Source organism: Marmota monax, unplaced genomic scaffold, assembly GCF_021218885.2.
Source record: "Marmota monax isolate L192 unplaced genomic scaffold, Marmota_monax_Labrador192_F-V1.1 WCK01_AAM20220418_F8-fsc00142, whole genome shotgun sequence".
Taxonomy (NCBI): Eukaryota; Metazoa; Chordata; class Mammalia; order Rodentia; family Sciuridae; genus Marmota; species Marmota monax.
In genome coordinates, this window is record NW_026692025.1 from 1,623,517 (window position 1) to 1,651,413 (window position 27,897).

Genomic DNA, 27,897 nt, shown 5'->3' on the forward strand with positions numbered 1-27,897 from the left:
GATGGCGGCTCCCAGGGCGGAGGCGTGGAGGCGCGCTCACGGGGAGCCGTGGGGTGGGATGAGTCTGCACCTAACCCAAGCGAGGCTAGAGCCCTAGCCGAATGCACAGCGGCACCAATCCCCACTTCCCGCCGCAGGGGAGCGCAGGGATCCTTTAAGAGGCTGGAGCCCAGAGGCGAAGCCGTGTGAGGGCGGGGGAGTGGTGACGTCGCCAGACTCCACCCCCTCGCCCGACCGCCGCCGCCATGTTTAGTTGTTACTTCTTTACACAAGATGGCGGCTCCCAGGGAGGAGGCATGAGCGCCCTGCCGTTACCGCTCCTCCTGCCGTACAGTTGCCACTTCGGGGCCTAACTCTGGCTCTTTGGAGCGGCTCCTGTGGGAAGGAGTCATAAGGAGGGAAGCGAGGATTGGACGCTGCTTTGCATTTGGTCTGCAGTAGAAGAACTGACCAAGGAGGAAGAGAATAGGGGGGAAGGGGGAGCTAGTCTCAAGATGGCGGCTCCCAGGGCGGCAGGCGCAGCCTGAGCAGCGGAGGCGGACTCAACAGAGAGGTGCGAGACCTCACGAGCCGTACGGTGCGGGCCTCGGAGCCGCCCCGGAGAGTTCGAGCTGGTTCCACTGGCCTCCGGCGTGACTCCATTCCTTAGGAGAATCGGGGGTGTTTCGGGAGCGGCAGCTGTACTAAGTGCTAGGCGGGGAAGCGGGACAGTCTCAAGATGGCGGCTCCCACAATTGTGGTCTGAGCGCCGGCGGGGCTGAGACGACCGCGGCGCTTGTGGCTCCTTTCCACCCGCCCCGGAAGCCGGCCAGTGCTGGGGACTTGGGGGTGTGGGAACCGGGCCGGGGTTCCGCCATTTCCGGCGGGGGAGGGCTACGACTGAGGAAGGGAGGAGAGAGAGGCGGCTCAAGATGGCGGCTCCCAGGGCCTCCCGCCCGAGCTTGTAAGCGGGAGCACCCGAACAAATAGTCAGGGCGGCAGAACTCGACGGCCACCAGCTTCTCGGGCTTAGGTAGTTGACAGTTTCGGGAAGCTCTTGGGGAGACGGGGCGAGCGAGAAGAAGGGGAAGAGCCAAAGGGAAGGAGGGTAGTTAAGATGGCGGCCTCCATGGAGTCGTCCACCGCTGTGTGAGGAACCGCTTCTCCGTGAGAACTGCCTTAGGCGAAAGGGGGGGTGTGTGAGAGGAATTGAGGGGTTCCCTTCCCGCCTGGTGATTTCTTCCCACCGCACCCTTTCTTGGAACTATGGCTTCGGCCGTGTCGCCCGCCAACTCGCCAGCGGTGCTTCTGCAACCCCGCTGGAAGCGAGTGGTGGGCTGGTCGGGTCCGGTGCCCCGACCCCGCCACGGCCACCGCGCCGTGGCCATCAAGGAGCTCATCGTGGTGTTTGGTGGCGGCAACGAAGGGATAGTGGACGAACTGCACGTGTACAACACGGGTGAGTGCAAAGCCCGCTGGGTCTTCGAATCTTTCCCTCCATCTCCTCTCCCTCCTCTTTCCTCCCTCCTTCCATCTCCTCCCTCACCATCCTCTTCCCTCCCTCCCCATTTTTTGCTCTCCTCCCTTCCCTCCTCCGTCTTGCTTTCCCTCTTCTCTCTCCCATTCGTCCCATCTTTCCGTCTCCTTCGCTGATGTGCTTTCTTCTCTCCTTTGCACTACCTGCCTTCTCTTCGTTTCCCTCGTCTTCCCCCTGTTCTTACACCCCCGGACTTTCCTGCGTTTGAGGGTTGCTTTTTCGTTACTTGGGAGAAACCCTGTAGTCAACTGGTGAGGGGGAGGTGGTGTCGCCACCGATGGTGACTTCAGACGTACGCCCTTACCCCCGCCGGCTGGATGGCGGGCGGAGGTGTCCCCTTGGCGCAGCCGGAGTCCTCCCCCCTCTCTTGGTCGCTCCGCTCTTCCTCATCCCTAATGTCTATGCCCATTCAGGAGAAATGACAATTTTTGGATTATGGATCCGTTCTGTCTCTGGAGAGCCGGAGGGAAGCGCTCTTGAGGGGCAGAGTTTCAGGAGCCTAATCCAGCGGGGGTGGGGGGGGGGTTGCGAGCTGTGCTGGACACCGCCTCCTGGGTAATGCCGCTGGGGCCTTGGGGACCAATAGAACCGTGGCTGTGTCACCTCCCCTTTTGGCATTTAGTTCTGCAGTATTTTATTCTCCGCAAATAGCCTCTTTTCCTAAACTGGTGCGCTGCAGTTGATGAGGTGGATCCATTTTCCCTCACCAGGTAGCCCTGTGCCTCCCCTCTTCTGGGAGATCGAGGCAGTGATTATCCCCTCCCTCTGTCTCCCCCAAAACCTTGTTAGTTGAGAGGCGCCTTTATCTGCAGGCATGACTGATGCACCGGTGGCCTCTGCCCCCTCCCTCGTGGGAGCCACATGTTGTCCCTTGCCTGGAAGCCTTCCTTGCCTGGTCTCTGGGGCGGAAAGCCTGCTGCTTTCCACCACAGCTTTGTCGCATCCTTCCCCTGTGGAAGCCTCTTGGCCCGATTCGGCTCGCCTAGCACAAGGGTGGGCCCAACTTGCCCACTGACTGCTCCTAGCCCTCGTCTTGCCCTGAAGGAAAGGTGAGCGGTCTTGCAGGTTTGTGGATGCAGTCCCAGATGAGAGCTGGAGAAGAGAGCCCCTGCAGCTGCAGTGGCCTTCAGGAAGTGCCTCCAACAGCAGAGGGAGGAGCATCTTGCAGTGCTGAGCCTGCCCACTCCTCCCCTTCACTGGGGTCCATACTCCCCAGGCTCTGGTGGTCCCAGAACTTCCTGTCAACTTCAAGGATGGGCTACAAGGCACAGCCAGACTGCTGTTTCTTTGGTTGGCCCCCATCACCTCCTTGCTCTGGGGGTAGGAAGCTGGCAGTGTGTAGAAGGAGTGACGAGGGGAGTGAGGCTTGGCACGGGGCTTCTGACTGGGGGCTGGGATCCCCCCACCCACCTCTGTGGCCACCATTACTGAGAACACAGACAGGTCTCAACACCTCTAACATTATTGGCCCCTACCAGCTTGACTTTGAAAGGCTGGTGGGTTGCTGGTGATCCTTTGCATTCCTTGTTTCTCAGCACCTGTTGCCTCCAGAGAGCAGGGCCTTTCTCTTGGGCTCTGCAGAAGGGGGGGTCTGTGGTGCTTATGCCAGTCTGGGCAGCTGTGGTGGCAGGAATTAGCCCAGTAAGCTAAGGCCAAGGGCAGGGATACAACTTCTCAGGTGGTAGAGCTGTTTTTAGAGATGCCCTCGCCATGAACAGCACCTTCTTGACTCCTCGGACTGACTTTCTTCTGAGGCCTGGAGTAGGCTTCCTGGCAGGGAAATGCAATTTTAGAAAGTAGGGCAGGGGCCTAATTACAGTCAGCTCCAAAGTCCACTGCAGGCCTCTGCCTTGGCTTCCTTGGGGCCTCTGCAAGTTCCTTAATTTATTAAAATGAATTGACCACTTTGGCATTAATTCCTTATCAAGCTGCACGAATAGGTAGGCTGTTAGAATGTAGTCAGCCTTCCAAAGGGCTGCTTAGAGCAGAGTCCTGGAATCCTCCCGGGAAGCAGTTTGGAAACTTTCAGGGTCAATTGGATAGGCAACTTCTCAAGAGCAACTAGCAGGCCCAGCACTCTTCCTCAGCCTGGTGTATCCATTATTCTTATGGTCCAGGGTAGTACCTAGCACTTGGTGCCCCAGAGTTCTGGCTACCCATCTGCCCCCACAACTCCCTTTCCTGGTCACCTTGGTTTTGTTTCCTTTTGTTTCAGTTGAGGTCAAGGCACATTCACATGCCTCTGCCTCTGCACTTTTCCCTGCACAGGATCAGCCCTCAAAAAGACTTGCTCCTGTGGAGAGCAGGCCAGTCTGGAATCAATCCTTGTCATTTCATGGTGTGTGTATGGGCTTTTCACTGCCTTGGTCAGTTTCCAGTGTCTTGGTCAGCTCAGTGACCTGGGGTGACGGGCATGGGGTGGACTGTGTGCACTTGAAGGTAGGTACCTGTGTACATGTGAGAGAAAGTGCGTGGCTTTCCTCTTTGGTTCTTTGGTGGCAGTTAACCACGGTGGCTGGGGGACACCTGACTGGCCTTTGGGAGGTCTTAAAGTAGCTATCATCCTTGTCTTTGGGATTTTGTTTTGTTTTGTTTTGATTGGTACCAGGAATTGAACCTAGAGTGCTTAACCACTGAGCCACACCCCCAGCCCTTTTTATTTTTTAATTTCATTTTGAGACAAGGTCTCCCTGAATTGCTAAGGCTGGCCTTGAACTTCAGATCCTCCTGCCTCAGCCTCCTAAACTGCTGGGATTACAGGAGTGCTCCTCAGGGGATTTTATTTCCATGAGGCAAAGCAGATTACCCAGAGGCTCTGAGCCAAAGGATTTAGAGCCTGCCAGGTTGGGGGTGCCCTGATGAGGAGAGATATGATAGCAAGTGCTTACACAGACTACTTTTGCCTCAGTAGTGCTTTAGTGACGTAGACAGTACAGCTGAAGAAACTTTAGAAAATATCTAATGAGGGGCTGGGGTTGTGGCTCAGAGGTAGAGCGCTCGCCTACCATGCATGAGGCACTGGGTTCGATCCTCAGCACCAGACAAAAGTAAAAAATAAAGATGTTGTGTCCATCTATAACTAAAAATAAAATATTTAAAAAAATCTAATGAGACTTCCTTGTTTCTGTAGATGAGGAAATTGGGGTCCAAGAGGAGAAGTGACAAGTCCAGGGTCACCCCCCCCCCCCCCCAGCTAGTGGCAGAATTGGGCAGGAGCACGACCTTCACTCTTGACTGTTCTGCCACCTTTCTCTTCATTTATGGGCTATGGGCCACCATCTTAGGAATGCCCCCCTTTTCTTTTGTCCTTGTACCTAATTGGTCACTTATTCCAGCTGGTAACACATCTGTTGCCCTTCCATTCCAGACCCTCCTCACTTGTTACCAGGCTCTTGGAGTCACTTCCTGATTGGCCTTGCTAGTTTCATTTGCCGGGAAATCCTGCTCACCCTTCAAGGCCTGGCTCAGATGTCCCCTCGTTTCCATTTGTGCCCTCCATCACCCTTGCTTTGCTTTCCAGAGTTGGGCTTGCTTCTCAACTCTTCCCATTGCTGGAAGAGGGTGCACAGTCTTCCTATAAGATGGAAATAGAGGATGTGGTTCCTCTCTGCCTCCTAGCACAGGGCCTGCCACACCGGAAATGCTCTGATGTGACAGATTGAACAAAAAGGAAGACGATTCCTTTAACTTCACTTTCTGCCCTGATGCATGGGTGTCAGTCTCTAGATGGTGGCATCAACAACTACAGATGGAGTTGGCAAACGCACCAAGAGGGGTGGGAGAGCAAATAGAAGCTGGGCTTCAGTCTTAGCTGAGAAGAGGGGAGAGTGTTTCATATCACATCAGATCCTGCAGGAGGGTGACCTCCTTTCCCCAAATTCCCCTGTCTGGTGAGAGCGAGCCTGGAGGGCAGTGACATGCCAGGGCATATCCAAACTGAAGGGCCAAAGGATTGGGTTACATGATACCCCCAGGTGATTGAGGGATGGCTGAGAACAGCTGTCTGGTTTAAAAGATGGAGAGAAGACCTTACTTGCTTGTGTTCTTTCAGGGGGGTGGAATGGGACTTATGGGTTAAATGAGGAAAGCCTGCATTCTGTCTCTACCAGGAACTGCACTCCCTGACATACTCTCTCCAAGGGAGTTGGGGAGGGGTCCTGCCTTGCCTGGAATGTTCTAGAACAAGATCACCTCTTGGGTCACTTAGAAGGAGCTGGTGATCCAGAGACCCTGGGGCATCACAGAGCCCTTCTCACTTGGTCAATTGTGTCTGACCAGAGTGTGATGGGAAAGCTGTGGGCTGGTCCTTTTAGCCATTAGCTTTCATCCCAAACCTTGGTCCATGCTTCTGTAGCTACTTGTTTCTGCACAAGGGTGCTCTGGTGAGGGGGGGTAGCCAGTGGCTGCCTCTACATGAGATCCTCAGGTGGACACAAATAGATCAGATTCAGTCAGTCAGGTTCTTGTCTCTGTTTACTCTGTGACCTCAGGTGAGTCACTTCTTCTGGGCCCTGTCCCTTTATCAACCGAGAGAGGTGGATGGACTGAGGTGGCCTCAGAGGCTTCTGTTGGCTTTTATCCTGATAACTTGGATGGAAGGGACTTCTTGCCTGGATTTTGGGAGGCTGTCTCTCCCGATTTGTGCAGCATTGATTTGCCTGGGCGTTGAAAGCTCCTGCTTTTCTTGGTTTGCATTTGCACTGGAAATGAGAAGGAGGCAGAGAGCTGATAAAACATTGCACCTGTCTTACAGGAAGATGACAGAGACCATAGTGCTAGCAGCCTGGAGTCCCAGTGACTCAGCTGAACAGCCGAGGAGCGGGCAGCTGTTCCAACAATCCACCTGTGGCATTTGTGGGGTCTGGGGAGGCCCTGCTCCCTCAGGCGTGTCCCAGGGCACAATGGTGTGCTGCCTGTGGAGTCTTGGGGCACATTGTGGGTTATCCAGGATGTAGTGGCAGTTGTATAAATAACCATGACCAGCCCCCTTTCCTTAAATGTATTTGAATAAAGAAAAAAACTACTGTTCCTCCTCTTCCCTAATCTCACAACACTTTTCATCCCCATTAAATGTATATTTGTTATTCTGTTATGGTATCCCAATATGAACGGTCAGGCTGAGAAGCAATGAGCAGCCTGGACTGGACCTCAGAAGCCTCCCACTTTTCCCCACAGGAATATCCTGACCAACTCCCCACCCGACCCCGCCAAGTCAGCTCTTAATGGAGACCACCATTTTTCTTTTTTTCTGTCCTTTTTTATTTTTTGGTACTGGGAATTGAACCCAGGGGTGCTTTACCACTGAGCCACATCCCCAGCCTTTTTAAATTTAATTTTTTTCAGACAGGGTCTCACTAAGTTGTTGAGGCTGGCTTTGAACTTGTGATCCTTCTGCCCCAGCTTCCCAACTCACTGGGATTATGGGCATGCACCACCACCACCTGCACGGAGGGGAGGCATAGGCCTGAACCACCACACTCTGCCTAGGGGAACAGTCTTGACTCAGCCTTTGTCCAGATGATTCCCTGGAACTGAGATCTGACTGGGGCGCATAATCAGATTTACAACTATTCCTCAGTTTGGCGTTTGAGAGAGATTGATATATTCTCTGAGGGACAGCCTCTTTTGGTTAATAAGTCATAGTAGAAGGATATTTCCCCCATTGCTCTCTCCCTGCCCCCAGTATTGGGGATTGATCCCAGGGGTACTCAGTGTCTGAGCTATATCCCCAGCTCTTTTGTTTTATTTTGAAGAAGGGTCTTACTAAATTGTTGAGGCTGGCTTCAAATTTGTGATCCTCCTGCCTTAGCCTCCTGAGTCATTGGAAGTACAGGCATGTGCCACTGTGCCCAGCTCCCCAGCACTTTCTCAGAAGTCCTGGCACCACAGATGTAGGGGACATGGGAGCCTGAATTGAGGAGCCAGACAAACCAGGCAGTCTAGGAAAAAGCACATTTCCACTCAAGACTCTGTTATGCACTGGGGATCCAAGCAGTGCATGGGATTTGATTTGCCCTCTTTCTTGGTAGCCTCCCCACCCCCACCCCCAGCCAGAAGTGTGAAGGGCTTTTGAGAAGCTTCTGTCATAGAAGCTCTGCTGCGGTTGCCACCTCTGGCTTGAGAATGTTCTGGAGCAGCATAGGCGTAGGCGTGGTTGTGGGGGAGGGGTACTGGCGCTGCCACTGAGCCTGTGGACCATCACCTAGGAGACGAGAACAGCGGGGAAGTCAGAGCAGACAGCAAGGCCCGGGAGGTCAGCAGAGACCAATTCTTGCCCCCATCTCTCCCCTGCCGGCTAGCTGAGGCTGGTTTGTGGCCTCCCTCGCCTGCCTGCACAGAGGGGAGGCATAGGCCTGCAGCAGTTGCTGTTTTATTGCAAAGAGACAGCCATGGGTTCTGGCTGTCTTGACCCTGTGGTGCAGGGAGAGAAATGTAGGCTTCTAGGAGAAGCGTGGGGCTTAGAGAGAACATTTGAGTACAGAAGTTTATTGTGATGATCCTGCTAGTGATAGGGAAAAGTCAGTGCCCAGATTCCCAGAAGCTGATGGATTGTCTTGGCCAGTGACTTCCTGCTTGCCAAGATGACCTTGGTGAGAAGCAGGATGGTCACAGGCAGTTGTGTAGTAATCTGAAGTCCCGGGCTCTGGCAGATGGCCTGGCCAGAGTGACTGTAGGTGCAGGGTGATAGGGCTCCCAAGGGATAGCATCCTGGCTCAGCCTCTCCTTTCTCTGACTATACGTGAAGGTTGGGGAACTTGGGGGATATGAGGAATCGGGCTCAGATTCTAGAAGCTTCTGGGTGTTTTGACTTCGACTTCTTTTGTTCTTCAGCAACCAACCAGTGGTTCATCCCGGCTGTGAGAGGGGACATCCCTCCGGGGTGTGCTGCCTATGGCTTCGTATGTGATGGTACTCGCCTGCTGGTGTTTGGTGGGATGGTGGAGTACGGGAAATACAGCAACGATCTCTACGAGCTCCAGGTAACGGTATAGAGCCCCTGGGACCTTCCTTCTTCACAGACCTATGTTTTCACACTGCCTTCTAGTCTCCATATGACCTCCTATACTACTCCTTTACATTGGTGGCTTGGGGGCTTACGATGAGCGAGGCAGTGGAGGAGATCTTTTCTTCTTTACACCATAAATTGCCCCAGATTCCCTACTTGAGTCCTCTTATCCCAGGAGTTATTCTCCAAGTCTTGTTTTTGCAGGCAAGCCGGTGGGAGTGGAAGAGACTCAAAGCAAAAACGCCCAAAAACGGGCCCCCTCCATGTCCTCGGCTTGGGCACAGCTTCTCCCTTGTGGGCAACAAATGCTACCTATTTGGGGGTCTGGCCAACGATAGCGAGGACCCCAAGAACAACATTCCAAGGTAAAAACACTTGTTTTTTCTATAGAACTCCACCAGGGTGGGTCTGCTTGCCTAGATAGAGGGCTCTCTGGAATCCTAAAGTCAGATAGGCCGGCTAAGCCCACTGCAGCATTGTGCCTTTCCTGCGCTGGGTTGTCAAATGAGAGATTGGCACTGAATGCTCTCTGAGGAACTCTGCTACTCTGATATCTGAAACTATGAGTAGGCCTCATGGGAGGAGGTGGAAGCCTGCTTTGCCTTAGGCCGGTCCCTGTACCTCAGACTCAGTTTAGAATTGGTGCTTTCCCTCTCATCCTTCACTGCCTACAAGTTTCCTGATGGGAATTTTCCAAGGCCTGTGGCCAAGGGCCTTTCTGTCTGGAGGTAGTCCCAGGCCAACAACCCCTTCTTGCTCTAGGAGGCCCTGTATAATGCTCAGCTTTGTGAGCTCAGCAGCCTGGAGGGGCCTGCTGCTGGGTCTGAACTCGATGAGGCCACGTGGCCTCACACCCTGTCCCGCTATTCCAATTAGGCATGCCTTCAGAAGCTTTTGGCAGCACCTTCCTCAAGGGCAAGGGTAAAAGAACAACTTGGAGTTCACATAGACTTTGCCCCCTTTATGTTCCCAAGAGTCTGCTGCTCACTGATACGTACCCAGTGAGGCCTCTAGCATGTGGAATTGAGGCTCACTAACTGATCTTTCTTCATCAGGTACCTGAATGACTTATATATCCTGGAATTACGGCCAGGCTCTGGAGTGGTAGCCTGGGATATCCCCATCACTTACGGAGTCTTGCCTCCACCTCGAGAGTCACATACTGCTGTGGTCTACACAGAAAAAGACAATAAGAAATCCAAATTGGTGATCTATGGAGGGATGAGTGGCTGCAGGCTAGGAGATCTCTGGACCCTGGATATTGGTAAGAAGCCCTTGCTGGGCTGGGGATGTGGCTCAAGTGGTAACATGCTCGCCTGGCATGCACGGGGCGCGCTGGGTTCGATCCTCAGCACCACATAAAAAATAAATAAATAAATAAAGATGTTTTATCCACCGAAAACTAAAAAATAAATATTAAAAAAAAAATTCTCTCCCTCTCTCTCTCTCTCTCTCTCAAAAAAAAAAAAAAAAAAAGGAAGCCCTTGCTGCTGTAATAGACTTGGTCTGGGCTGCCATCATCATACAGGGAGGTGGTGTCCTCTTTAGCTCTTTGCACTCCTTATGACAGGGTGAAGGTAGGACACTTGATAGTCCCTAGGTTTGTGAGCCGGTATCTTTGTCCTGTGTTGGTGATATTCTTTTTAAGAAGGTAAGGCTTAGTCTGATGAGTTTGTTAGCTAGCTTTAGGAGAATAAGAAAGGGGATTGAGGTTTTTCTCTATTGGAATTACTCTTGATTTGGGTAGCATTAGTGCTTGTTGACTTAAGAGTCGTTAGTCTACATGTGACTAATGCAGCCTAGTCTGGCTGTTGTGGTAAAATTGGATGTCCACAGACTGTTAAGCTTTTTGGGGGATACTTGGTCTGGTAGCCAGGTGGTGGCATCAGGGGTGATTAGGAAAAGATTGCCAAATACAGATTTCTGGAAGGTCTGCCAATGGGAGAGTAGTATTGGTTAGGAGAGAGAGTATTGGTTGTGTTGCCCCATAGATCAGACTCAGTACTCAAATGGTTCAGTGTGAGAGAAACATCAGCATAGGCCAAAATACAGTCTGTAGAGCATTAAGGTGGTATGATGGTGTGTTCCATGAAGGGTAGGAAGTGAGAGTGGCTGAAGGGGGAGTTCAGCCTTCCTTTCCCAGCTCCAGAAGCATTGCTTCCTCATGGGAGGTGCTCAATACTTTTTGAAAGAAACTGTCTTCCTGGGGTTATCAGAATCATTTTGAAAATACTAGAATCTGGCTGTTAGGGTAACAATCAGAGGGCCTTCTGTGAGCTATATATAGTAAGGTCAGGGATGCAGTTCTTGTGCTAGGTCACACCTGCCATGCCCAAGTCCAGGGAATATCCTCTGTGTCTGGTCCAGTGTGGATAATCCTTCCTCTTTCATCTTTGCAGAGACGCTGACATGGAATAAGCCCAGTCTCAGTGGGGTGGCACCCCTTCCTCGCAGTCTTCACTCTGCAACTACCATAGGAAACAAGTGAGTGGCTACTTTCCTCTTTCCTGGCCTGGAATTGTTCTCACTCTGAAGGGTTCCTGGTCAGTTTTGTTGTGACAGTCCCTAAGGCCCAAGGAGGCTGCTTCTTGGCTGGGTTGGCATTGAGTAGCCCCGTTTTTCCCTTACAACCCTGGGGGATCCAGAGAAGATAAATTCAGTATGGAGGGTCCTGCCCACAAAACTCAGCCTGAGACCCTTCTTGGGCCTGTGAGGCTCTATCCCATCAAAGGTGCCGATCCTCCCCACAAGTAGCTATCTTTTTGAATGCCAAGGTCCTAGATGAGCAAAACAGTGGTTTCTTGCTGGAGAGGTGACGCAGTTCTTGTGAGAACTGAGCCACCAGGTAGGAGAGGGCTATCTAAAGGCTTTGTGTGCCCTGGGGGACTCCTGGGGAGATCTAGAAGACTGAGTATGTTTGGAACTTCCAGAGTAGAAGAGGTGGCCTCTAGCTTGGCATCTCCTCTACAATCCTCTCCTGCTTTTCCCTCCCTCCTCTCAGAATGTATGTATTTGGTGGCTGGGTGCCTCTCGTCATGGATGATGTCAAAGTGGCCACACACGAGAAGGAGTGGAAGTGTACCAACACGCTGGCTTGTCTCAACCTGGGTATGGCCTCCTCGGGTTTGGAGTGGCCTGGGAGAGGCTAACCCTCCTCAGCCCTGAGAGCTGTGTGGGGTGTGCGGGGAGTGAGGCTGGGCCCATGGCTCCTTTTAGAAACCACCAGAAGTACCCATTGGGTGGAGTGCTCCAAAACAGTGCTCTTCTCTCTTATTATTTTAATAGTCTCATCACATACATGGTCTGACATCTGAAAGTGTATTTGGTGCAGAGCCTCCCCACATCTCAGGCAGCCACATGGGTGGTTTCTTGTGCCCCCTCTACAGGGACTCTTTTGCACATAAAGGCAGTAACTGTAGGTCTGTAGCCTGCTGTACACAGGGCTGCACTGGCACTTTTCATTTTGGAGATCATTCCACGTCCCCTCACAGTAAGCAGCTGCATTCTTCTGAATTGTTATTGTGACGCCAAAACTTGTGATGCTGCTCCTATGAGTATCCTTTCACCATTTTCACCCAAATGCAAGTGCACTCAAAGAGTAATTAACACCTAGAGGTAGGTAGCCAGGCGTATGTGGTGCCTGTAGTCCCAGCTACTCCAGAGCTGAGGCAGGAGAGTGGCTTGAGCCTGGGCAACATAGTGAGACCCCATCTCAAAGGGAAAAAAAAATGTCTAGAGGTAAAGTTGCCATCAGATGTTGCCACACCACTCTGGCTATATCGGTGTAGATAACCCCAGTGGTGCTCAAGTTCCTGGAACCTGGCCGTCAGCATACAGACTCTGCCAGCCTGCTGGGTGGCAGGAATTCCCCACTGGCCACCCCTTGGCATCGGTTCACCCTGAGCCCCAGTTGCAGTGGGCACAGAACTCAAACTGCCAGGTACTGTGTGGTTTATGTTGACTGAAGGGTACATTTTTGTTTTAAGGCCTTTCTATTCAATTTTTCTTATAAACCGTGGTCCCCCTTGTCTCTATCTCTCTCTGGCACACGTGTTATTTGATGTTCAAAACCTTCACTTATAGTTTTCTAACAATTCTCTCTCTCTCTCTCTCTCTTTCTCTACTGGGGATTGAACCCAGGTATTCTCTGCCATTGAGTTAACATTCCTAGCCCTTTTTATTTTTTTGAGACAGGGTCTTGCTATGTTGCCCAGGCTGGCCTTGAACTTGGAATGTCTTCCTGTCTTGGCCTCCTGAATAACTAGGATTATAGGTGTGCACCACTGCACCCAGCATCATATTTTTTAAATGGTGCTTTTGGTGTATGGAGTTTGCTTGTTCTTAATTTAGTGCATTGACAATTTTCTGGTTTTTATTCCCCATCCCTAACAATAAAAAGACAAGGGGCAGCTGGGAATTGGGAAAGGGTGGGTTTCCTCTACCCTTCCTGTTAACCTCCAGCACCTGCCAACCCTTAGATACCATGGCCTGGGAGACCATCCTGATGGACACACTGGAGGACAACATTCCTCGTGCTCGAGCTGGCCACTGTGCAGTTGCCATCAATACCCGCCTGTATATTTGGAGTGGGCGCGATGGCTACCGGAAGGCCTGGAACAACCAGGTCTGCTGCAAGGACCTCTGGTACTTGGAGACAGGTAAGGCACCATTCTTCCGGGTCGGCACCAATCCCACTCCTAAAGCTTCCCGCTCCTCTTCATCTTAGAAGCTGTGTTCTCTTACAGAAAAGCCACCACCCCCGGCCCGGGTACAACTGGTACGAGCCAACACCAACTCCCTGGAGGTGAGCTGGGGGGCAGTGGCAACAGCCGACAGTTACCTTCTGCAGCTCCAGAAATATGACATTCCTGCCACGGCTGCTACTGCCACCTCCCCCACACCCAATCCAGTCCCATCTGTGCCTGCCAACCCTCCCAAGAGCCCTGCCCCAGCAGCAGCCGCACCTGCTGTGCAGCCGCTGACCCAAGTAGGCATCACGCTCCTGCCCCAGGCTGCCGCCGCGCCCCCGACCACCACCACCATCCAGGTCTTGCCGACAGTGCCAGGGAGCTCCATTTCTGTGCCCACTGCAGCCAGGACTCAAGGTAAGCTGCAGGGTCAGGGGCATATCCCTAGGGACCTTCAGTGCCTAAGTAGGAGCCACTGCCCTGATTTATGAGGGTTGTTAAATAACAGCCCAGTAGCCATTGACTTTGGGCTTATTGCAAGGGGATGAGGGGGAGGAGAAAGCTCCATCCTGCTTGCAGAGAACTTGCCAGAAGGCACAGAAGATCCACACACAAAGCAAACCGCAGACCACAGACCGGTCTAGGAGTAGTTCAGGTCTATGTACTGAAATACAGAGGGCCTGGGACATTGTGTGGAAGGTGACTTGCTGATGGCCAACACCTTCTCTCATCAGGTGTCCCTGCTGTTCTCAAAGTGACTGGTCCTCAGGCTACAACAGGAACCCCATTGGTCACAATGCGGCCTGCCAGCCAGGCTGGGAAAGCCCCTGTCACTGTGACCTCCTTGCCTGCCGGTGTGCGAATGGTTGTGCCCACACAGAGTGCCCAGGGGACGGTGAGGAGTTGTCACTGGGCAGGGCTAAGGGAATGGGAGCGGGACTTTCTGGTGACCAAGTAGAATAAATAGAGCTCTGATGGGTTTGGATCCCAGCTGGCTCTTGTACCATGTATCATATGCCTTTCTTGTGTGTAAAATGCTGGCGGTGAGATTTCTGGCAGGATTGAGAATTAATAAGTTAATGCTTCAAAAGAACCTAACTTGCTTTGTGATCCTCAGGGCATTTTAAACGTGGACTTCCTTGTCCTGTAGCTTGAGGGAGAATGTGGCCAGCTGGGTCTGACCCAGGCCCATAAGAAGTGAGGTGTATCTGACTCTGTAGGCAATTGAACCCGGCCGGGGCCTTGTGCATGTTAGCATGTGCAGTAGCACTGACTCTGTTGTCTTTTTTTTTTTTTTTTAAGGATCCAGAGTGCCTTGCAAATTCCTGCCACAGGGGTTTCTGTGCTTGCTTTTTGGTGGCGATCTTTCTTATTTGGGGCTAGGAGAGAGGGGCCAGCAGTAGGAAAAGCTAAGGGATGCTGCTGAGTCCCTTGGCAGGTTCCAGGGAGGCAGGTGGTGCCACATGGCTTACGTGCCCTGTGCCTGCCACAGGTGATTGGTAGCAGTCCGCAGATGAGTGGAATGGCCGCATTGGCAGCTGCTGCTGCTGCCACCCAGAAAATCCCTCCTTCTTCAGCGCCTACAGTGCTGAGTGTCCCAGCGGGCACCACCATCGTCAAGACTGTGGCTGTGACACCTGGCACGACCACCCTCCCAGCCACTGTGAAGGTGGCCTCCTCTCCCGTCATGGTGAGCATCTGTCTTCTGGGCTTGGTTATAAGCCAGCAACCACAGGGCCAGGCGTTTCTGGTCACTGTCATAAAACAGCAGTCACTTCTTCTGGGCTTTTGACCAACCCTTGAGGCCATTGGTCCATAATTGGTACTGGTGTGGGCTGTGGCATAAGCAGTTACTTTTTGGGGGTATTACAGCCTTAGGGATAGACATGTGGTCATTCAGGCTGCTCCCTAGCATCATTAAAAGGAAAAGTAAACCTCTCTATTTTGTTCTGGGGATGAAGTGTGGTGAGCATCAGAGGTAGAGCCATGGGCATTCCAAATGGCAGCTCAGTCTCTACCCTGCTCAACAGACATCTTTGTCCCTCAAGGTGAGCAATCCTGCTACTCGTATGCTGAAGACTGCAGCTGCCCAAGTGGGGACATCAGTCTCCTCTGCCGCTAACACATCTACCCGCCCTATTATCACGGTGCACAAGTCAGGGACCGTGACCGTGGCCCAGCAAGCCCAGGTGGTGACCACAGTTGTAGGTGGGGTCACCAAGACCATCACCCTTGTGAAGAGCCCCATCTCCGTACCAGGAGGCAGTGCTTTGGTGAGTGACGGGCACCACCTGGCTGCATGTGACAGCTGCCAGACTAAGGTGGCTGCCAGGGGTGACTTGTTGCCCCTGGTCCACTTCCAATAGAGTCCCAGTCCAGGCCATGCCCTTATTTGGTTTCTGGATCACTCCCTGCTCCATCCTTTCCTTTTTAGATTTCCAATCTGGGCAAAGTGATGTCAGTGGTCCAGACCAAACCAGTTCAGACTTCAGCAGTCACAGGCCAGGCATCTACGGGTCCTGTAACTCAGATCATCCAGGTGAGCTCTTAGTGTTTTCTGAAAATGATCCCTAAACTCAGAGCCTCATAGGCAAGAACAGGTGCTGTGCCATGAGGATAACTCAATGTCTCTGCTCATGGAAGATTTCAGGAGTATGTGTTGCTTATAGAGTCCTGCTATTCAGTCCTATCACCTGCAAAACATTTCCTGGACTACTTAGACTGCCATTGGAGAATAGCCAAAGCAAACGTTCTTTCCCTATAGTGGTACCCATTCATACTTGCTTCCCATTTCAGACCAAAGGACCCCTGCCAGCAGGGACAATCCTGAAGCTGGTGACCTCAGCAGATGGAAAACCTACCACCATCATCACCACCACGCAGGCCAGTGGAGCAGGGACCAAGCCCACCATCCTGGGCATCAGCAGTGTCTCCCCCAGCACTACCAAACCTGGCACGACCACCATTATCAAGACCATCCCCATGTCCGCCATCATTACCCAGGCAGGCGCAACAGGTAGGGGTATCCCTGACACAGGTTCCTGAAGGTCCTTGCTGACAAGTACCTGTCATGAGGAAGAAGGGGGGGGCAGTCACACTGTGGACCCTGATTTTGGTTTCCCCTTTCCTGCATCCTTTTGCTTTGTTAGTTTTTGAGATTTGTAGGGAGCTGGCAGGCATCTGATTCTGATTGGTAGTTCTTTTATCTCCTGGGCTGCAGAGGGGACTGCATTAAAAGGGGGCCCAAGGAAGATGGGATATGGGATGTCTTCACAGAACTCATGTCATGTCTGTGTCGTGTCCACCCCCCACCCCACCCCCATCCCCGTGTCTCCTATGCAGGTGTGACTAATAGTCCTGGCATCAAGTCCCCCATCACCATTATTACCACCAAGGTTATGACTTCAGGAACTGGAGCACCTGCTAAAATCATCACTGCTGTCCCCAAGATTGCCACTGGCCATGGGCAGCAAGGAGTGACACAGGTAAGGTACACATGACCCTCTCTTCACCCTGGTCTCTAGTGTAGTCCACCCCAGCAGGGCACACATGTCCTCCTGACAGGTCTGGGAAGGGCAACACAGTCCAGCCAGCCTGGGAGTGATGTTGGTGGCGCTTTGCTCTGGTGTTCTAGGTGGTGCTAAAGGGGGCCCCTGGACAGCCAGGCACCATCCTCCGCACCGTGCCCATGGGGGGCGTTCGCCTGGTCACCCCTGTCACCGTCTCTGCCGTCAAGCCAGCCGTCACCACATTGGTTGTGAAGGGTACCACAGGTGTGTAGCCCACAGGCTAGGGCCTCAACAATGGCTGGGCTCCATCCCTACAGGCTTCCTGTGGCCACCTCCCCATAGTCCAGCTGGGGGAGGATGGCAGGTCCTCAGTAGCTGCACTCCAGAGCTCCTGGTCCCTTAGCCCCATCCATGGAGAGATGCTACTGGAAAGGCAGTGGTAGCAGCAGGCTACACTTTATCTCTGCTTCCCTTCCTTTAGGTGTCACAACCCTAGGCACGGTGACGGGCACTGTTTCCACCAGCCTTGCTGGAGCTGGGGGCCACAGCACCAGCGCCTCCCTGGCCACGCCCATCACCACATTGGGTACCATCGCCACCCTCTCGAGCCAGGTGATCAACCCCACCGCCATTACCGTGTCAGCTGCGCAGACCACACTGACGGCTGCTGGCGGGCTCACCACACCCACCATCACCATGCAGGTAGGGTGGGGCCCAAAGATGTGCCATCGCACATAGCAGTGACCCAGGTGAAAAGTATGGGAGGACTAGGCCCTTTTCCAGAAGTTGTGCAGCCCTGGCGCTTTTCCAGCACGTGGGGTGATTTCCTTATTGATGTGTAGTCCTGTTCATAGTCTGTTGTGGTGAGACCTCCTGTTTGAGCCAATACTTACTCTCTTATAATGTTATAGAGTTCATCTTCATGTGCCTGTAGTATTGGTCTTCTCTCCGTACGTTTTCTTAAGCTGGATTTCTAAAAGTAGTGAGGAATCTCTTGATGGCCTTTGTACATCATCAAGGGATTACATTCCCTGAGAAGGACTCTATTCTAGCCTCCTCTCCTGTCCTGGTCCTGTCTCACAACCCCTTCCTTAGTTTGAATTGCCCTTGAGGCAAAGCAGTGACTCTTCCCTGGTATTTCATCAAGTCAGCCTCTTGGGATCAGAGGGGAGACAGATTTGCCAGGGCTGGTTAGGAGGAGAGTTTGTGGTCCCATTTGGCATGGGTGATAATGTAGGATGATGGGAGAGACAGACAGATGGGAAGTCATGTAACTCATGATACTAACTCTTTTGGTTTTGTATCTCCCCCAGCCTGTCTCTCAGCCTACCCAGGTGACTCTGATTACAGCGCCTAGTGGGGTCGAGGCCCAGCCTGTGCACGATCTCCCTGTGTCCATTCTGGCCTCACCTACTACAGAGCAGCCCACAGCCACAGTCACCATTGCCGACTCTGGCCAGGGTGATGTTCAGCCTGGCACTGTGACACTGGTGTGCTCCAACCCACCCTGTGAGACCCACGAGACGGGCACTACCAACACGGCCACCACCACTGTTGTGGCCAACCTTGGGGGACACCCCCAGCCCACCCAAGTGCAGTTTGTCTGTGATAGGCAGGAGGCAGCTGCTTCTCTTGTGACCTCAACTGTGGGGCAGCAGAATGGTAGTGTGGTCCGCGTCTGCTCGAACCCACCCTGTGAGACCCATGAGACAGGAACCACCAACACTGCCACCACAGCCACCTCCAACATGGCTGGGCAGCATGGCTGCTCAAACCCACCCTGTGAGACCCATGAGACGGGCACCACCAGCACCGCCACGACGGCCATGTCCAGCATTGATGCTGGCCAGCAACGAGATACCCGTCGTGCCTCTACCACTCCCACTGTGGTCCGGATCAGTGTGGTTCCTGGGGCATTGGAGGGAGCCCAAGGTTCTGTCAAGTCCCAGTGCCAAACCCGCCAGACCAGTGCGACCAGCACCACCATGACTGTGATGGCCACTGGGGCCCCATGCTCAACTGGCTCCCTGCTGAGGCCAAGCATGGCCCTGGAGGCTGGGGTCCACAGCCCTGCTTTTGTGCAGTTGGCCCCTCTGAGTGGTAAAGTTGGGCCAAGTGGCCCCAGCAACAAGGACGTGCTCCTGGGGCGCCAGTTGGAGACGCATCACACACACACAACCAACACCCCCACCATGGCACGCTCCATCATAGGTACTGGGGAGCCCAGTGCAGCTCGTGTGGTCCCCACACCTGCATACGAGAGCCTCCAAACCAGTTCACCCAGCACCACTGTAACTGTGACGGCCCTGGAGGCTCTGCTGTGCCCCTCATCCACAGTGACCCAAGTCTGCTCCAACCCGCCATGCGAGACCCACGAGACAGGCACCACCAACACCGCCACTACCTCCAATGCAGGCAGCGCCCAGCGGGTGTGCTCCAACCCGCCTTGTGAGACCCATGAGACGGGTACCACACACACGGCCACCACTGCCACCTCCAATGGGGGGGCAGGCCAGCCCGAGGGTGGGCAGCAGCCCCCTGCTGGCCGACCCTGTGAGACGCACCAGACCACTTCCACAGGCACCACCATGTCAGTCAGCGTGGGTGCCCTGCTCCCTGATGCTGCCCCATCCCACAGGACCCTGGAGTCCAGCTTGGAGGCAGCAGCAGTGCCCACCATCACCTCCCAGGCTGGTGCTGCATTGCTGGCTCCTTTCCCAACACAGAGGGTGTGCTCCAACCCCCCCTGTGAGACCCACGAGACGGGCACCACACACACAGCCACCACTGTCACCTCCAACATGAGCTCAAATCAAGGTGAGTGAAGGCATCTGTCCTTGTGTTCATATCCCCCAGACCCCAAGGCTCAGAGGAGAAAAAAGGTGACAAAATTATGTCCAGAGACCAATATGCTGTGGCAATCAATCTGCAAGTGGGGTGAGGTAGAGAGAGCTTTGATGTGTCAAGTTACACATAGGGGGGTCTCCAGGATACTGTCTCATTCTCTGGTCCTCCCTTGAGGACAGCAGAAGCCTATGATGGTAAAGCCAAGCAGAAGCCAACCATTCTGCCTGTGCCTTCACAGATCCCCCACCAGCTGCCAGTGATCAGGGAGAAGTGGAGAGCACCCAGGCTGACAGTGTGAACATCGCCAGCTCCAGTGCCATCACAACAACCGTGTCCTCCACGCTGCCACGGGCAGTGACCACCGTGACACAGTCCACACCTGTTCCAGGCCCTTCCGTGCCGGTAAGAGCCAGAAGGGATCCCTCATCCACTGTACCCTTTGGCCCGTGCTGTTCCAGAGTCAGACACCAGATGTCGCTCTTGTACCAGGCACAGTGCTGTTCCTGGTTCCTTTTCCAGACCGTAAAAGGGCAGCCTCCATACTTGATGGGCAGGAGGCAGCTGTCCGACAGTTCTCAGCCATTCCAGGGCGCTTTGTCTCCGTAGCTGTTTCCAGTCGCTTGTGGTTTCACTGTAGCCTATAAAAGTGAGATGGTGGGGGTTTGAGTGCTTTTTTTGCCTATATACTGGGAAGCCTCTCTGAAGACTAATTCAATTTGACCTGGGGGTCTCAAGGGTCTACCCTTCTCATTGTACCTTTTGTGCTGGTTGATGACCCACTGTCCCCATTCCCATTTAGCATGGGGTCAAGATGGCCCATCACAAGTGACCCTATAGGCCCAAAGGGAAAGATGAAGGCTATCCTGCTTTTTAGCCTCACTACTGGGTCCTGGCTTCCCTCCCCACCTCTGACGGGAGCTTCTCTCCCTTTCTAGAAGATTTCATCACTGACTGAGACTACCCCAGGGGCTCTGACTTCCGAAGTCCCCATCCCAGCCACGATAACAGTGACCATAGCCAACACAGAAACTTCTGACATGCCCTTCTCTGCTGTTGACATCCTGCAGCCCCCAGAGGAACTCCAGGTCTCACCAGGACCTCGCCAGCAGCTGCCGCCACGGCAACTCCTGCAGTCTTCCTCCACACCCCTGATGGGGGAGTCCACCGAGGTCCTGTCAGCCTCCCAGACCCCTGAGCTTCAGACTGCCGTGGATCTGAGCAGCACAGGGGACCCATCTTCAGGCCAGGAGCCTGCCAGCTCAGCGGTAGTGGCCACTGTGGTGGTCCAGCCACCCCAGCCCACACAGTCTGAAGTAGACCAGTTAACACTTCCCCAAGAGCTGATGGCTGAGGCCCAGGCGGGCACCACCACCCTCATGGTAACAGGGCTCACCCCTGAGGAGCTTGCAGTGACTGCTGCTGCAGAAGCAGCTGCCCAGGCTGCAGCCACCGAGGAGGCCCAGGCCCTGGCCATCCAGGCAGTGCTCCAGGCCGCACAGCAGGCTGTCATGGGTAGGTGCTAACCAGGAGTCCCAAGAGAAAGTAGACTCCTCATGAGGAATGATAGCCCTAAATAGAGGGCTGAGGTGACAGGCGGTGGTAGGTCAGCTGAGGAGAGAAGGCCCACTTCCTGCAAGAGTGGTATAGTGGACCCTGGGCAGGCCAGTGGTGGGGAGACCTATGTTGGCCAGGCAGGCTGGAGCTGACAACTGAGAAGGAGGCAGGGTCCAGTGGCCAGAGTACAACCCACAGTGGGGTATGGGTGGGATAAAAACCATCAGAGAAATAGGTCTCTGAGCTCTTACCTTAGGGACAGCATCCCTGTCCATAGGGCCAAGCATGTTGGCGTTCCTTTTGAGTAGTGTATTTCTTGGCCTTGGAGCAGGCACCGGGGAGCCCATGGACACATCCGAGGCGGCAGCAGCTGTGACACAAGCAGAGCTGGGTCACCTTTCAGCCGAGGGCCAGGAGGGCCAGGCCACCACCATCCCTATTGTGCTGACACAGCAGGAATTGGCTGCCTTGGTGCAGCAGCAGCAGCAGCTGCAGGAGGCCCAGGCCCAGCAGCAGCACCACCTCCCTACCGAGGCCCTAGCCCCAGCCGACAGCCTCAATGACCCAACCATCGAAAGCAACTGCCTCAATGAGCTGGCTGGTGCTGTCCCCAGTACCGTGGCTCTGCTGCCTTCAACAGCCACTGAGAGTAAGCAGAGCCCTGCCTTGGCTTTGAGCCCTACCCCTGGGGAGCTTAGTTATTTTGGGAAAGAAATTTGGGGGGTAAATTGGTGCTAGAGTACGTGGGTAGAAGGTGGCCAGGGGGAGACAGGGAGGTGAGGGTAGCATAAGGGTGCCATTTCAGGAGGTCCAGGCCCTGCAGAGAAGTCAGGTTTCCAGAACCTTTGCTGTTGATACCTTCTTTATTCCCAGGCCTGGCTCCGTCCAACACCTTTGTGGCCCCCCAGCCAGTTGTGGTAGCTAGCCCAGCGAAGCTACAGGCTGCAGCTACCCTAACTGAAGTGGCCAATGGCATAGAGTCCCTGGGTGTGGTGAGTTGGGTGTGATGGGACCCTGGGGGACAGGGATCAGCATTGCCTCCAGACCCTGAAGGCTAAGGACCTGATCTCATCTCCCTTTTTATTTTCCAGAAGCCAGACCTGCCACCACCACCCAGCAAAGCCCCTGTGAAGAAGGAGAACCAATGGTTTGATGTGGGGGTCATTAAGGGCACCAATGTGATGGTGACTCACTATTTCCTGCCACCTGATGATGCTGTCCCATCAGATGTAAGTGTCCCCAAGAGCTGGCACCCTTGGGTGAGTGGATCCTGGCCGTGAGGCAAGGATTTAGAAGCAGGTTTGGCTCTGCTGCCCTGAGTTGAGGCTCACAAGAAACTATCTTTTCTCCAACTTGAGTGGTCAGTAAACATTGAGGATGGCCAGGTGGAGATCCTTCCCCCTGAGGCAATAAGAAAGTGAAAACTTTTGGTCCTTTCCTGATGGTGCCTGACCTCAGCCACCCTCATCATATCCCTCCTTGCCACATAGCGGCAGCCATTGGTGACCTCATTCCCCTTCACCACATAGTTCTCATGCATCTACAGTGTTCACAAGATGGACATTTGCTCTTCTGACCCCCTAGCTGCCTTTTTAATTTTTGTGGTGCTGGGATGGAACCCAGGGCCTTGAGTACTAGGCAAATGCTCTGCCATTGAGCTTAACCCACAGCCCACAGGGCCAACTTCTTAGCAGTGAGCTTCATGCCACTTTCTTCTCTTTTCTTCATCTGATTTTTACATTTTCTTTCCCCAGGATGACTCGGGCACTGTCCCTGACTATAACCAACTGAAGAAGCAGGAGCTACAGCCAGGCACAGCCTATAAGTTTCGTGTTGCTGGTATCAACGCTTGTGGCCGGGGGCCCTTCAGCGAGATCTCAGCCTTTAAGACATGTCTGCCTGGTTTCCCAGGGGCCCCTTGTGCCATTAAAATCAGCAAAGTGAGTCTCCCTGTGGGGTGGCCTGTCCCCACCATTGGTCCCTTGCCTGCTGGGAGCAGAGCAAATTTCGGCTGAGTGCACAGGCACAGAGCTCCCGATCCATGCAGAGGACCCAGGTGGTGGTGGTGGTGGTGGTGATGGGGGTGCACACAGATGTGAGTATGGTAGCCGGGCCCACCCTTGGTGGACAGAGACTGCTGCCTGGTGGGTAATGAATGCTAAGACTCTGGCTTCTGGTCCTGTGTCATCAATTGCCAGGGTGACAAGGTAAAGTTCCTTTCTATTCCCTAGCCTCAGTTTCTTTCTCTGTAGCCTGACAGCTAGTGTCCTTGAGCAGGCACTCTGTGTTAAGCTCTCTGTACTGCTCCATGTTTTATTTTTTCCTATAGTACTGGGGATTGAACCTGAGGCCTTATGCATGCTGTGCAAGGGCTCTACCATTGAGCTACATCCCTAGCCCTTTTTTATTTTTATTTTGAGACAGGGTCTCTCTAAGTTGCCCAGGTTGGCCTACAACTTGTGCTGCTTCAGCCTCCTGAGTAGCTGGCATTACAGGCATGTGCCACCAGGCCTGCTCTTCGATATGTCTTTTATCCTAAAAACATCCCCAGGAGGTGTGGCTCTTCTTGCTATTGTAGCTCCGTTTCTTAGATGCAGAAACTGACACATCAAGAGGCAAAGTGACAGGTCACACATTACGTAGTAGATTCAGGAAGGCTGTTTTGAGTCCCAGTTCCTTTTATTCTTTCCACTTCGGGGCAGATCTCTTTTAAAGTTCTTTGATCTCTGATGTGGAATATCTCTATTGTGTTAGGGGGAAAAAAAGCTCTTGGGGTAGGAGCAATCAGTACTGCAGGCTTCTTTGCCCCCTGTTCTGGGGACAGGCCGGGTGGGCTGAGACCTCAGTGACTGAAGAAGGCAGAGCTTGACCTTCTGTCCTGGCTTCTAGAGTCCAGACGGTGCTCACCTCACCTGGGAGCCGCCCTCTGTGACCTCCGGCAAGATCATCGAGTACTCTGTGTACCTGGCCATCCAGAGCTCACAGGCTGGCGGCGAGCCCAAGAGCTCAACCCCAGCCCAGCTGGCCTTTATGCGAGTGTACTGCGGGCCCAGCCCCTCTTGCCTTGTGCAGTCCTCCAGTCTCTCCAATGCCCACATTGACTACACCACCAAGCCCGCCATCATCTTCCGCATCGCTGCCCGCAATGAGAAGGGGTATGGCCCAGCCACACAAGTGAGGTGGTTGCAAGGTAAGTATCATTTGTGGAGCTCTTGGGGCAGCTTATGGTTAAGCTGGGTACAGCAGGAGGTTGGTACTGGATTCTTCTCAGATGTTGTCCCCTCTTCATCCTGTGTGTCCTGCCCTCCCCTAGTTGTTCCTGCTAATGCTATGTACAGTGCTCCCACGGGGGTAGGCAGTGAGTAGAGCAGGGGGCCCCAGCTTCAAGCTAGACTTGGGAGTTCTACAACATGGGAGTTCTACAACATGGGTGCACAACGGTGTAGGATGGTAGGGAAGGACAAAGATTTCTAGGTCCAAGAACAGCATGCTACCAAAAGTAGAGAGCCCAAGCTGAGTCTGGAGCCCTGTGGGTGGGGGGCAAGGGTGGGGTGGGGTGGGCAGCCATCAGAGGGCAGTATTTCTGCTCCTCTGAGGGCAGGGAAAGCAGCAAGAGAGGCAAGATTGAAGCCCAGTGGGCCTCTGGCTTGTGTCTTGGGGAGATCTGAGGGGAGTGTACGCAGTTCTGAGGAGCAGCAGAGAGGTGGCCAGGGCTTTTCGGGGGTGAATCACAAATGTATTCTGTGCTCTTTGTCAGGCTGCTCACCATCTCATGTTCCTTTTAGAAACCAGTAAAGACAGCTCAGGCACCAAGCCGGCCAGCAAGCGGCCTATGTCCTCTCCGGAAATGTAAGCAGAAGGTCCCTTTCAGGAACACTCTGAGGTGGGGGGCGGAAATAGTAAGATTCAGCCTCTCATCAGTTGGCTTGGGACTGGATCCACCAGGTGTCCAATATTGCTGGTCTTGCTGATTCCAACTTGGAGCCTAACACACTCATTCTCTCTCTCTCTCTCTCTCTCTCTCTCTCTCTCTCTCTCTCTCTCCCTCCCCCTCCCCACTCCATTTTCCAAGGAAATCTGCTCCAAAGAAATCTAAGGCAGATGGTCAGTGAAAGTAAGCTGACCAGCACCTGGATTCTTCTCCAGACCCCCTCTGCTTCAGGAACCACCCATCAGGGGCTGCCCTGCCTGCCCCGCCTGCCCGGCATTCGCACTTCACCCTCACCAGCCACTGGCCACCATTCATGCTCCTTCTTTCTGTCTGTTTTTACAATAAAGAAAGCACATTTTATCATTGCTGTTGGGAGGAAGCAGAAGGCAGATTGAAAGAGCAGCAAGTGATAAGTGAGCCAGGAGCAGAAGAGTAGCGCTCCTCCTTTCCCCCTCCCTCCAGCACCTGCCCCCAGGCTGTAGAGGCCTTTGAGGGAAAGAAATTGGAACTCAAAGGAGATAGACATCACCCTCGCTTCAAAGCCTGCACGTGTGTGGTTCTTCACCCTTGGCCTGAGGGGGCAGCCAAGTTCTGGGTGGCGGTTGGGTAGAGGAGCCAAGGAAAGGTACCCCCTGGGTCCCTCCTCAGAGAGACTTTCCTGGGCATCCCAAATTGGGTTATCTGTCTGGTTCTATTTTATTTTGTTACCCTTGTGTTTCCAGTCACCTCCCATCCCTTCCTCAGGCTTAGCCAGTCCTATCTCGCCCAGCGAGCCCACAGGAAGCTTACAGATCTTCCCTGAGGCCTTCATGCTCCCACTTCTCCCCTTCCCCTTTATGAAGAGAAAATAAGGAAATAGAAGGAGGGGAAAGGAGAACCCCCTGGGTAGCCTGAGCAGCGGCTGTGAAATCCTGAAATCTCCCAATGGGGCATGGAGTGGTCCCTGGCAAGCCTGGCTTTGGACCTGCCTGGCTTGAGGCTGGGGCCACATCACCAACTGCTGCATTTGTTGTATTTTTTTTTTTTAAGTTGAAATTGATGAAGTTAACATTTTTATTGTAATTTTAGCCTTAGCGTGTGGGGTTTTGTCCCTTTTTGTTGTTAGCTGTGTACAGAATGTTTATCTTTTTTTTTTTTTTCAACTTTTTTTCTCCTTGGCTAATCCTTGGCAGGGATCTTTCGGGAGGAAAAGTTGGGGGCAGTTGTGGCAGGATAGGTGTGGAATCTCCCACATGGGACTGGTGTTCAATACCCAGCCCAACTTTCCAATTGCTAGCCCCGGCCCTCTGCCTCTTTGCCTGTCCCCAAGCCTCTAGGTCAAAGGAAGGGTGAGCTGTCAAACCTTACTCCCCATGGGTGAGCACTTCACACCTACAAGGTCAGGCTTGAGGGAGCTTGAGAGTGGGCCCACCTCCAGCATTACTGTCTGAGAGACTGACACTCTGAACTGAAGGGAAAGAATGGGAATGAGGTGTCCTCAGAGGCCTTTCTCCAGGAGAGTGCATTGTGTCACCCAGAGGGAGCCTGAAGCTAACAGCACTGGCCATCAGCTCCATGAATTTTACAGCCTTATCCCCAGACTAGGTCGATCCTCCCTGCAAAGGGCCAGACTTGGGGAGTTAGAGCTCTGTTTGGATTTTTCTGCCCCACACCCAGGCTTTAGGTGATGAGGAAAGGTTGCAAACAGATCATGGAAGGATTTAAAATGAGCAGCCAATCTTCAGTCCTGCCATCTCTGGAGATGTGGGAGGGGAAAGGGTAGCCCCTCCCACCTCTGGCCTGCACCCTCTGGGGCCTCTGGTTTGTTGTATTATAGTATATTTCGCTGTGGAAAATGTCACGTTTAGTCACCTTGGAGCCCACTCGCCTGGTCCCACTGTTTTACCCCTGTTCCTTCTCCCAAACGCCCTTTGATTTCTCTTGTTTCTGAGAACAGTACCACCCGTTCATCTATTGTAGAGTAACCCCTGTGACTCAATATTACCATAGTGCGATGTCGTTTTGTGCTATTTTGAACAATTAAAAAGACTTTTTTTGAAATAACCATCTGGTGTTTCACTGTGTCCAGGTTTCACGTGTCCTGTGGAAGAGGGGGAAGTTGGGACCTCCCCAAGGCTCACTTGAGCCACCTGGGGGCCTCTTGTTCCCTAAGCATTGTAGATAAGGGATTCTGCTTCTCAGTTCTCCTGAACTGGAAGGTTGCAGAGCAAGGACCCCCCACTGTGTCCTGAGCTGCCTTTTACAACAATCCTAGGTTGGTGTAACCAGTAGGTTGCATAATAGCTGCCATACAGGGTGAGGTCTCAGGGGGCCCATAGGCGACTGTTACCCATGCCTTTTGTCTGGGGGCCAAATCACCTTCTCTCCCTAACAAGATGACACCAGAGCATGATACCAGCAGCCAACTCCCTGGGATGGGACGCAGGGCAGGAGCTGAGCTGCAGCTCCTATGTGCATCTCACTGAAGGCCAGGACCACCAGAAGGCCTCCTAGAGTGCCAGCCCCGACAGGACAGATGTGTCTGGCACATGGTGGGCACTCTATGAAGCAGGAATGAATCCTCTTCAGCTTCCTCTTAAAAGTGAGGTCCTCAAAGGGGAAGAGGAAAAACTATAGAAGTGACAGTCTGGCATCTGGGTTTGACAGTACATCTAGCATTGGATGGACTAAATGGATGCTTAATGCTAATCGAAAAGGAGACAAAGCCTGGGGTAGGGCAGGCCCCTGCTGCAGGCCCGAGTCCTGGGGCTTGTGCTTGGGAAAGGAGCTGTGGAGAGTATGATTCCTCAGCATTCTCTACTTTCTCTCTGACACCTCTGCTGCCAACTTTCCTCTCACCCACTCTG

At 53.3% G+C, this 27,897-nt stretch overlaps 1 protein-coding gene across 5 annotated transcripts; it reads left to right on the forward strand.

The window, feature by feature from the left end:
* On the forward strand, nt 1–27,094 carry Hcfc1 (host cell factor C1). 5 transcript variants are annotated; one of them, XM_046452898.2, is made up of 26 exons: nt 1–1,438; nt 8,348–8,496; nt 8,727–8,887; nt 9,578–9,786; nt 10,922–11,006; nt 11,524–11,630; nt 13,001–13,180; nt 13,268–13,627; nt 13,945–14,105; nt 14,703–14,900; nt 15,259–15,483; nt 15,645–15,749; nt 16,007–16,226; nt 16,553–16,695; nt 16,845–16,983; nt 17,201–17,421; nt 18,033–19,536; nt 19,805–19,968; nt 20,502–21,078; nt 21,449–21,769; nt 21,994–22,112; nt 22,212–22,349; nt 22,875–23,060; nt 24,010–24,310; nt 24,906–24,969; nt 25,193–27,094. In XM_046452898.2, the coding sequence occupies exons 1-26, from the start codon at nt 1,246–1,248 to the stop codon at nt 25,230–25,232; spliced, it is 6,270 nt and encodes a 2,089-aa protein (XP_046308854.1). In that variant the 5' UTR covers nt 1–1,245; the 3' UTR covers nt 25,233–27,094. The 5 variants fall into 5 exon arrangements, with proteins under 5 accessions (XP_046308854.1, XP_046308863.1, XP_046308874.1 ...); XM_046452907.2 differs by having other exon boundaries at nt 21,452–21,769; XM_046452918.2 differs by having other exon boundaries at nt 20,505–21,078.
* Nucleotides 27,095–27,897: the final 803 nt, after the last annotated feature.